General features: G+C 48.6%; 1 protein-coding gene across 2 annotated transcripts in view; it reads right to left on the bottom strand.

The window, feature by feature from the left end:
* The window catches only part of OLFML2B (olfactomedin like 2B), a gene marked incomplete at its 5' end in the record, with an annotated part of 35,176 nt that extends 24,415 nt beyond the window's left edge, over positions 1–10,761 (bottom strand). For both annotated transcript variants that reach the window (XM_080908396.1, XM_080908397.1), the window contains 3 exons: positions 6,115–6,222; positions 7,874–8,137; positions 10,588–10,761. In XM_080908396.1, the coding sequence (XP_080764522.1) occupies positions 6,115–6,222; positions 7,874–8,137; positions 10,588–10,761 (546 nt within the window). The remainder of the gene's footprint in view (positions 1–6,114; positions 6,223–7,873; positions 8,138–10,587) is intronic.
* Between the last annotated feature and the right edge of the window lie 629 nt (positions 10,762–11,390).

An 11,390-nucleotide genomic window follows, 5' to 3' on the forward strand; every position in this document is an offset into this window, starting at 1 on the left:
GGGAGGGAGCGCGTGAGTTGGGCAGAGTCCCTGGGCAATGCAGGGAAACAATGCATAGGTGGAATTAGGCTCAGCATGGGTGTTCATGGGCACACAGCTCAACAACTGGTCAGCACACTGGCGGGGCATGGGGAAAGAGTGTTCTCAGGTGCAAATTCTCCTCTGAACTTTCATAGTTATTGGTGGGTATGGTGGGTAGAGACAGAAGGTACCATCGAGGCCTTGTTTACGACGTAAGAGTTAGGCGAGAAAGATGGCAGAGCTCTGGCAGCTCTCTATGGTCTCCCTTTTCTAACCAGAACCAAGAAGAGGGTGCATGAGGAAAGGCACAATGAAAGCCGCCAGTGAAACCTCTCCAGGCCATTTGGAGAAGGAATGAAGGCATCCACTGCACCCAAGCTTGTTACAGAGACTAGACAAAGAATCGTGTGTGGCCTAGTGCTTAGGGTGAATCTGGCCTGGAGATGTATAGAGGATGCTGAATGGCCCTTACAGTCAGATGCAGATGTGAAGGAGAGAAGAGCTATGGTTGCTATGGCCCAGGCAGGGACGAAAGAAAGAACCCGGGATACATAAGATGCTTGTAGGAGGCAGCTGGGCCAGACTGCATGGAGCCAAACTCTGCTCCCAAGTCATGCAGCAACTACCTGAAAGATATGGATAGGTGCACTCCAGGCCTAGGTACTGGTGATAGCTAGCTTGACGTGGTCTTGCAGCAGTATCGAACACATGTGCTGGGGTGAAGGGGTCTAATTTCTTCTCCCTCTCTAAGCTTTCCGAGATACAACTTAGAGCAGATGGCCAGGAACAGCCACCCCAGCTGACAGCTGTCTCCCAGCTCTTAGTGAGAGAGTTGGGGCAAGTGGGAAGAGCAGCTGGGAGCAGCTGATGCTCCTGATGGCAGGACCAAGAGGCTATGGCCCAATCCCTCTGACCACAGCTGGTGGAGCAGCAGACGTGGGGTAAGGGAGCCACCGGCTGCTGCTCTAAATCCTTCCCCAACTAAACAGCTGCTGAGCATCTTGTGTGTATCAGGTGCTGCTGAGCCAGGACTGGGAAACAAAGAACATGATTACCTAGCTGCCCTCGGGAGATCCCAAACTTGGAAAGGGAATCAGACCAGATAAGTCCCAGATCCTGGGGTGAGTTTCTATGTTATTCGGAAAACTTAGACACCCCCCAAAACAAACCATATCCTCCCTGATATCCTGGCAAGTATGTCCTCTTCCTAAGTCAACATATGGAAGGCTGACTCCTAAACCTTTAGCCAAGAAGTAAGGCTTGCATTCCACAGTAGCAAATTAGATTTGAAGCATATCTAACCCCAGGAGAGGCGGTACGTTGCCTTGAACTCATATTAAGATGTAAATTGAACTAAGGAAAGCTGAAATGTATATTGGAAACATCACTGACCCTCTCTCTGCCTTTTTAGAGTGTATTCTGCTGGAGATAGAATGGACCTTTCTCTCCAAAGCCACACTTAAGGAAGCCACAAGGGGGAAAGGACTACAGAGAGCCCTTTGAAGAGGCAGTTTTGAGCAGGAGAGTGAGCACTTGGGATGTTTTGGTGGGTGGGAGGCAGGATGAGAGGGTCACTTGGAAAGCACGTTCCCTACTTCACTGCCAGCCTTGCACAGGTGAAAATTACATTTTCCTATTAGTTAGTGTAAATATATATCCCCCGAGTAAGAAACACTCCTCTGATGTTGCCTTCTGAGCCAGAAACACAGAAGCCAATAGATCTTCAGATTTCAGGGAGAACCTCATCAATGTCTGAGCCAGGGTATCCTAGGGAAAGGACTAATTCTGAGCCTGGAAAACCCATCAGAGACTTTACTCTTCCTCACAGGCAATAGTATCTGGAGAAAATGCCCCAGCTGACATACAGTGCCCCCCCCCCATGCTTATCTGTGCACAGGGTCAAAGGAAAAGCCACACACTCAGCCACAAAAATTGTGCTCCTAAAACATGTAGGCATGCATGTATTTGGTTTTGTTTCTTTGCTGTTGTTTGAGATGGCATCTTAGTTCAACTAGGCTGGCCTTGAGCTCCCTATAGCAGGGAATTACACCGAATTCTTGATCCTCCTGCCACCAGCTAGAGGCTGGGATTACAAGTGAATAGGAAAGGTCTTTGGGGCTCAGATGGTTTCACTACAATATATTCCTATTCCCCAAATTAGAAAGCCTGATATTCTCAAGTGCTGGTGAAGGTTCATATCTGTTTGAGGCAGTATAAACATGTAGTCACTTGGGGGGACAGTTTGACAATACTCCCTTAATGTCTGAGACAGCCATATCTGTTTGAGGCAGTATAAACATGTAGTCACTTGGGGGGACAGTTTGACAATACTCCCTTAAAATCTGAGATAGCAAGTGGGCCACAACCCCTGGGGTTGCGTATCAGATATCCTGAATCTCAAATACTTACATTATGATTTATAACAGTAGAAAAATTACAGTTATAAAGTAGCAATGATATATTTTATGGTTGGCAGTCACCACGACGTGAGGAACTGTATTAAAGGGTGGCAGCATTAGGAAGGTTGTGAATTGCTGGTCTAAGATAACTAAGGAGCCATTCACTCCATCACTTGTCCAAAAAACTGCAAGCAAGCATGTGCCAGGTTACATGTGCAAGGCTATTCATACACAGTGGTGTTCCTGGCCTGTTATGAATATGAATCCGGAAATAAGTCACGTTTATCATTCCCAAATGAATAGAAAAATCGCATTATATCCATATAGTAAAACAGGACACGGGGATTAAAATGAGTGAATCATAAGACACAAAACAATAGTTAAATATTAAAAATGAGAAGCTGAGTGACAGCTGGTCAGCATACACACATTCGTGAAGACACACACGTTCTGTAGGATTCTATATCATCAAAGTTCAAACATAGATGAAACACTCATATGTAAGGACTCAACCTTAGAGAATAAACCTATACAGAAAAACAAGGAGGGGGCTGGAGAGATGGATCCGCGGCTAAGAGCCCTGACTATTCTTGCAAGAGGACAGGATTTCAGGTCCCAGCACCCAAACTGTGGCTCACAACCTATATAAATTCATGCAGGCAAACACTCAAACATGTAAAATGGAATAAATACATCTTTAAAAAATATTTTTAGAGGAGAAAGAAAACAAGGAAGATGATCAAGCCTCCCTGGGTGAGCCTGGGAGGGCGAGGGGCAGGGGCAGGTTGTAGGTGTGTGCTGACATCAATGTGTCTTCAGCTGGATGGCGTTTCCTCAGTTCTCATTGTAGTGAGGTGTCAAGCTGGATGTTCACCATGCATTTTCCTAACCGTGTCTCTTTTCCATCACTTAAAATAAAATGTTAAACTCCGCCCTCAGGCAGAGCCGCCAGGAGGGATTTATTGAGAGTGGAGAGGCTCTGAACCAGGGTCCAAGTCTCTCTTCTTCCTTCCTCTTTCATCTGCAAATGAGGTTCCCATGCCTACATTCTCCTCTATGCCCGAGACAGAAGTGCACACAGGTGCCACACCTTACCCTTAGAGGACGGCCCCTCCAAGCTGACCTCCTTTAGTCTCATCTGACCTCCAGAGAGACCCCTTTGGGACTCAAGAATCTGCAAGGAGTGGGATCAGAATTTTACTTCCATTCCTCCCACAGAGCTGGAGAGGGAGTTTGTGTGTGTGTGTGTGTTTTTTCCATTTCCCAACATTCTGCCTTTTCAATTACCACACGGCCCAGACAGATAGCCTGCACAAGCCTGATTCCACTGCAGTCTAAGACACAGTGCTTCACTTCATGGGTCAAAAGACTCCTGTCAGCACAGTGACCTGTCGCCTGAGATTGTCTGGGTTGGGGAAAGCTCCATGGGGTGGGGCCTCCATGCACATAAGATACAGCCACAGTTCTGCCTAGAAACTCCCTTGGAAGAGCTATTGTTTTTAAACTCTGGTTAGGAAAAACTGATGCCTTACAGGGCAGACAACAAGGATTCGAAGCAACTTCTGAGACTGATTAGAAAGAGCCCTGGACCAGAACCACAAGGGCCTGAACCAGAACCCAGCCCTGGGCTTCTTTTTTTTTTTTTTTTTTTTTTTTTGATTTCAGGCAAGCCTTGGAATTTCCTGAGGTCTCACATCCTGCCCAGCTCACAGAAACAAATCACTAAATGTATATGGAATGTTAAAAAAAAAACTGTAAAGTGCTGTGTAAATACAAGGATTATTATTATAAAAGTCCAACGCTGGCTACTGAGCATGCCAGTTTTAAAAAGAGATACTCTTGTCACTATGACAATTGAGACAAAACCCCAGTGTGACTCAGTGCCACCCTGCTGAGGTACTGTACTGCCCCCCAGACTCCTCCCACTTCTAACCTTGGCCAAGGAGGGTCTGAGGCAGGGGGAGTGGGGGAGGGGGGGAATGGGCTTGGCCATTTTTCAGAGTCCATTCCACTGGCCTTCCCTGAGGCTGGGTATCTGACCTTGGCCTCTAGTATCCTCACACAAAGCTATCTTTCCCAGGCTGTGTGTGCCAGAAGGAATGGAAACTATGTGGCTGTCAAGGTCAAATAAAAGTAGAAGAGGTGGCTGTCAATCGTTTCCTTAAAGGGATATTTCACATTTGGGCAGTTCCAGGGGACTCTGGCAACAGGGTGCTTCCAAGTTCTGGACCCTGGTTGGATCTCTTCAGAACCAACCCATCCAAAAGAATAAGGAAGCAGTCATAACAGGGAGGGTGCTGGTCCAGCATGAATTCTATTTGGAACGAGGTGGTAATGAGCACTGTCCCCTCACGCTAGCCCTTCACAAGCCTCCCCAGGCAGTCCCTCTGGTGGGAGAGGGCAGGGGGATGATGTAGTGCCTGTGGCTGCCTCACCCTGTCTGCAGACCCTGGGCCCTTCGTAGCACTCTTGGCATGAGAGAGTCTAAACCTACAGGTGGTGGGAGGAGAACCGGGGTTAACTTTTCGGGAAAGTGATTTGAGACAAGTCTTGCTATGACAAGTCTTGCGATGCAGTTCAAACCGGCTTTGAATGATCCTCCTGTCTCTGCTTCCCAAGTGATAGGATTAGAAGCATGGACTACCTTGACTAGCTTTGGGGGAATTAAAAATATCCCCCACCCCCATGTGTGTGCCCCAGTGTGGAGATCAGAGGCCCCCTTGAGAAAGTCTGTTTCACTGTGTGGGTCCCAGGGATTAAACTCAGATAAAGAGGCAGGCATCAAGCACCTTTACCAATTAAACTATCTCACAGTCTCACAGGTCCCTCTGGGAATATTTTTTCAGAGTGAAGGGAATGTGAGCTAGCTAATCATGAATGCTGCGGTTCATCTTCTCTGGCCCAGCATTCCCAGCAGTGCATTGTGGGAATGTTTATCTTCATCTCTCTTTGGTCATGATCCAGATGCTGCATTTAATTTAATGAGTTTTGAAGTCATTCCACCATGGCCAGTGTGCCTTTTGTCCGCTGGACAATCATACAAAGTGGGCAGGATATCATGAACGGGGTGGGGTATAGCTACTTGGTAGTGGCACGGACCAACTCACTCTGCTAACCCTGAGTCTGCTGTTCTTTCCGCATAAATGAAAGAACCTTCCTTTCCCACATTCTGTCAGTCATTTGCCAGAGAACCTCAGATTCACCATGTTAGAGCCCTCAAAACCTATGTATTCCATGAGGAATGTTGAGATGCTCATGGTCACTGCATTAAATCCATCGCTTAAAGCAGTGGTTCTCAACCTGTGGTCTCAACCCCACTGGGGGTGAGTGACAAACAACCCTTTCATGGGGGTCACATATCAGATACCCTAGATATCAGGCATTTATATTATGATCCATAAAAGTAGTGAAATTACAGTTATGGAGTAACAACAAAAATAATTTTGTGATTGGGAGTCACCACAACTTGAGGAACAGTGTTAAAGTGTCACAGCGTTAGCAAGGTTGAAAGCCACTGACTTAGAGTAACACTCCAAAACTGATGTTATAGGTTTGCGATTGAAGGAGCAACTGTTTGGGCATAAGAGCTAGATGCCAGTCAATAGCACTGCTCCACGGACTTCTTAACAGTAAAGAAGTGTATCCTTTGGGGGCTCGATTGCAAAAATGACAGCAAGACTGGGATCTTCCTTACCTCCTCTAGTTTATCCACGCGACCCACGAGTTTAGTGGTAACTGAGTGCAGCTTTAGGAGATCCAGGCCGTAGAAAGCCCCTTCCAGCATGTCTATAATTGTAGAAAGCTAAGAAGCAAGAACAGAGGGTTAGTTAGTTCAGGGCTGGCCTGACAGAGCCCCGGGGAGGGCTTTTAGATGTCCATGTCAGAGGCTCTACTGGGAATCCACTAGGCAGGAATTGAACGGTGCCCTCAGAAGCACATCTGTGAAGGGAAGAACTTGGACCGGTCCCAGTGGTGACATTCTGCCTTCAAAATGAGACAAATTAGATGACCTTCCATGAACAAGTGAACCTGAGGTCTAGCTACTTTTGTGGGCTATTTGTGTCAGTTACAAAACAGGTCAGCCTTTCTTACTAGACTCTGAGGTCCTCTGGGGCCTTTCCACCTCTGTTCTCTCAAGATCTGTATCAGACATTTTGCTAACAGACCCATAATACTCAGCATAATGGCTACAACTGTTCTAGGGTGTGCTTCTGAAACCCTTAACTTTACCCTGGACTAAGGGCCCTGAACGGCTCCCAGTCTTCTCAATACAAAAAACAAGCAAGCAAACAAACAAATAAAACACCCCCCAAAAGACAAACAAAAAACCCTAAGCTTATCCTGGAATATAACCAGCCCAGTGGCCCATGTTTGAGGTGGTAACCTGCCCTAGGGCATGCAGCCTTCTTGTCTCTTCCAAATTACCACCTTCCCCTGATGATCTAGGTTCTGGCAGCATCCAGGATCGGCAGAGCTCAGACTGAAGTACAGGCGAGACATAAAGAGAGCCTTCCTACCAAAAAACTGTGCCTGGGAGATGCTGGTCCATGCCCCTGTCATTGCTACTTCCCATTCCCATGAAGAACTCCATACTGAAACACTCAACGTTTAGGTCTCCTTTCAACCCAGGGATTCCACAGCTGGCTAATATGGACTACCATGATTTTTTCTGACTCCTAAATCGAAATTTTGCCTGCTGTGGTCCTAAGAATCTCCCAGATTCCAACCCTAGAACTGAATGACTGTGCTTCTGGGTACCACTTTGAGTGACATGGCCAGAAAGCAGTCAGTGGCTGCCAATGTGGATGCCAGCAGAAGCCATATCTATCTCCCCTGATCTACTTAGTAGGCACCACCCACCAGTGTTCTCTGACCCTCCAGGGCTCTTCACATTGTAGTCAAAGAGGCTGAGCTCAGAGACGCGAAGGTGGATCGTGAAGCTGTGACTGGAATACAAGTCAGTCTGTACACACAAGTGAAAGAGGAAGGACAGGAGCAACCGGAGCCCTTTCCTGACCATGGGGCTGCCCACATAGGCCTACATTTCCCTACTCTACAGAATGCAAGCCCAGAAGCAGTGTAGAGACCTGACCAGAGCAGGTCATTCCGGTGATGTATCAGGACCAAAGGGTCCCCTGCTCTTTGCCTCTTACAGCTTCTATGTACACAGTAGAATGACAGTAATTTTCCTGGAGAACACTGAGTTCTTTTAGCCAGATGGTCCTGGCAGCTCCTCCTAGGCCTGGCCTCTCTGGTTCCACTGGCATAGGGCATCACTTGCTTCCCCTCCCCCACCCCCAACACGTTTCCCACTGACTTCAGAGCTTAGATCTACACAAAAGACTCCAGGGGCCAGGCCTGGCCCTCTTCGAAGCCTTTCCATGCCCGTCTATATGGGTCTGTAGTTTCCTAAGGCCCAGAAGTACCCTCTCACCCCATGAACCTCTTCCTACCTTCAAATCCCGGCTGTCAGCCTCCCGAAGCTTCTGGAGCCTGAAGTCTCCCTCACAGGGATTGACAGCAGAGGGAGGAGCAACACAGGCACATTTACAGGACGAGCCCGAGGTGATGGTTTCCACGGTGTAGAAGTCTTCCTTCCTGGAAGCCCCCTCGTTGATCCTCTGGCAGGCATCACGGCCCAGGGGTCTCACCACACACTTGCACTGACAGTCAGAGCCCTCAGACACAGCCTTGACCTTGTCATAGTCTCCCAGCAGCTGGACACACAGAGAGAGACTGAGCTGGAGGTACGCAAACACACGCTCCTCAAAGAAGGGCTTGTTGTTTTTGTCATATGTGCTGCCCTAGTCAGAGACCTGAGCCCTGAGATGTGGAGCGAACAAGTCATAGCTCGTAAGTCGCTGACGCAGACATTTCCTCCAGTGTGCTAGCATGAAAGCCTTTTACAGCAGGGCCTTAACCTTTTAGATTAAAAAGGAGAAAAAGAAAAACAAAACAAACTGACAACAAAAACCCTCAGCTCCAATCCAGGGTTAGATTAGAAACAGATTCATTCATTCATTCATTCATTCATTCATTCATTCAGCACTTACAGAGTACCTCCTCACATCAGTGCAAAGTACACTGAGTGGTAGTGATGGCCAGGCAGAGAGACTGTTCCTAAGGAGACCACTGTAAATAAACCACACAGACTAGACAATGCTACATGAAGAGCTGGGAGCTGAGGCTCTACCTGGGATCTAGGGAAGACTTCTTGGAGGAAGTGTATTTGATGTAAACCTTCAAGGATGGCTTAGATTGACAGAGAGGTGGTAGAGACAGAAAGAAAACAGGTCCAGGAGTCTGTAACGTTTACGTAGTCCAAGAGTTCCTTTGGCTCCTGAACCAAAACCCCAGGCCAAAACCAGGACAAAACTAGCTGTGCTTGCCTGCTTCTACAATGTTAAACATTTCCTTCTGGGTACATGCTCCTCCCAGGCTCCTCATTCGGGCTTTCTGTTGCTCCTACCCCTGGAGGAAAGTCCCCAACCCCTGCCGCCCCGGCCCCTAAGCCCCATCAACGTAGGTCCCCAAAGCCAAGGTTCCTATCCTAACCAGGCAGAGGGGTTCCTTCATTTGACTAATGATGGATGTGGGTGGGTAGGTTTGGAGCCTGCAAATTTTCCTTGGGATGCTGTCTGCAGGAAGAAGGCATGTAATGTTTTCCTCGAAACGGTTGGGTTTCTTCTAAGCTAATGTTTGCTTTAGGATTGTTGTGAAATATAGCCGCTGCCAGTGGAAGCAGGAGGTATAGATGGTTCAGGGTGATGTAAGCAGCCAGTCTCCCCACGCTGATAGTAAGTCGTTCCTATCTCCTTTCTGAAACTGCCTGATTCCCATGCAACCCTTCTCAGAGAACCCCGGATGGGTGTCTTTCCTTCAGGGGGCTCCGGTTTCAGGCTTGCTTTTGTTTACGGCTTTCCAGAGTCCCAGTGGGAGGGATTTTAAGTCTTTTTCAATTTAAGGGTCAGTGTGAGGCTATGAGTGGGCACAGGACGTATGTTAGCATAATTATTAAAAGAAGAAACAAGCGTTTGATCAACCCCAAAGTAGGGCTGACAGCAGCTCTCTCTACGGAGAGAAAAGACCCAGACTGAGGGCCTAGAGGAGGTCCAGGCAATGAGCTCAGCATCCTTTCTCTGACATTACTCGCCCTGAGGACCAAGGAGACGCCCACTGTACATCAACACGCCAGCTTTGGAGAGCAGGAATACCACAGAAGTGTGAGAAAGCATCCCTTACAGTCCTGAGAAGCAGGCTGGAGTGTGAGGGAAGCCAGGCTCTCCCTCTTTCACTTTTAGCTTCCGCTCCTCGTTTCTGAGAGGGCTATCAGGGTGTTCTAAGGAGTGAGTTCATAAATGGACATGCTACAGCATTCATCACTGTCCTGGGTCACTTGGCCCCCACTGAGAATCAGCCACAACTGTGTGGATCTATACTAATACTCTTATTTCTGGTGCACCAGCTCTTAACACAAATGCCTCTGTTCTAGGGTCCCCCTCCTATGTATGCATCACACATGTAGCCCATCACACACTCTGTCTCCACCCCGTGCTTGTGTCCGAGTGTTTCATCCGAGGCCATAAAACATCTCCCATGGCTTTTGCCATCTGCCTCCTGTCCAACGTGCTTACCTGTTTACATAGCCCAATTCTGACAGGCAGTCTCAGAGGCAAGAGGGACTTTTCACAACTGTTACATCAACACACACACACACACACACACACACACACACACACACACACACACCATTCTTCTCAATGAGTGTATGAAGTCTTCCTTTCCTTTCCTTTCTCCTGACTTAGTAAGCCTGAAAAACCCCACAGTTATGGGAGCAGGACCCATGCCCTTACTTTTAACATAATACTGTAACACAACAAAACTAAAGTCAGTGCAGTAGAATTTCCATACTTGAGAAGTGGAGTTAAGAGGGACCAGAAGTCCAAGGCTAGCCTCAGCTACACAGTGACCTTGGAAGACAACCTGGTCTACAAGAAAACCTGCCCAACACCAAATAAGCAATATAGTGTGATAAACTAAAAGCAAACATCCTTTTCACTAAAAATACAGAAAAAAACAGCTGTTCATAAACACTCATCTAGGGCCAGCTTCAAGTCCCTGCCGTCCCCAAAGGCAAAAGGGGTGGGTATGAGATTCCTCATCCTACCTGAGATAAAACGTTCTCCTGGTTGTCCGCCTCGTTTTGCAGAAAATCATCATCCGTGGGCGCCACTGTTTGCACATCAGGGGGCTCGCTTGTCCCCGTGGGAGGTGTACCGGACCCTGAGACCCATGACACTACCAGACCAAAGCAGAGAACCAATGGTAGAGTATAAGCCATTAGAGATGCGACAATAGAGACCTTAGTCTCTACAGAGACCACCTTGGGTCTAGGGTCTCAGCAAAGACAGGCTGGAAAGCGTCTTCGCTGGAGTCCGGAAGAGTAGCTGCTCGGAGAACCGTCTAAAGCTGGGTGTGGCTGAGTGGAGCAGGGCTGTTCTCCCCAGAGACCCTGAACATCCCCTCCCAGACCCCAGCAGCCTAGACTGTGCAGAGAGGTCACAAGAAAGAGGTGACTGAGGGAGCGGAGGAGGGCTCCGGCTTGCTGAAGGCGAGCCGCTGGGTGAGTTCAGGTGGAAGCCCGGGACACACGGGGACTGGGCGCAAGACGGACAGTGGCCACAGTGCAGGAGGCGAGGGAGGGCTGCTGGCCCTGGACGCCGCGGGGCTGGCGCGGAGGGAGGGCGGAGCCTCTATTGTGCCGGGGCAGAAAGATGCAGCCAGTGACGGCGCGGAGGAGGAGGACCGGGAAGCGCACAGACCGGGGCTCTGCGCCCGGGGACCCCGCCTCCTCCCAGCTTCGGCCTCTGCGCTAAGCAGGCGCTGGCCGGCGTGGTAAGGGCTCTGCTAGCCTTGCATCTGACTGTAGATGCTGACCTGAGAGGAACTTCGTGTGCCTTTTCTCGAGTT

Source organism: Micromys minutus, assembly GCF_963924665.1.
Source record: "Micromys minutus genome assembly, chromosome: 1".
Taxonomy (NCBI): Eukaryota; Metazoa; Chordata; class Mammalia; order Rodentia; family Muridae; genus Micromys; species Micromys minutus.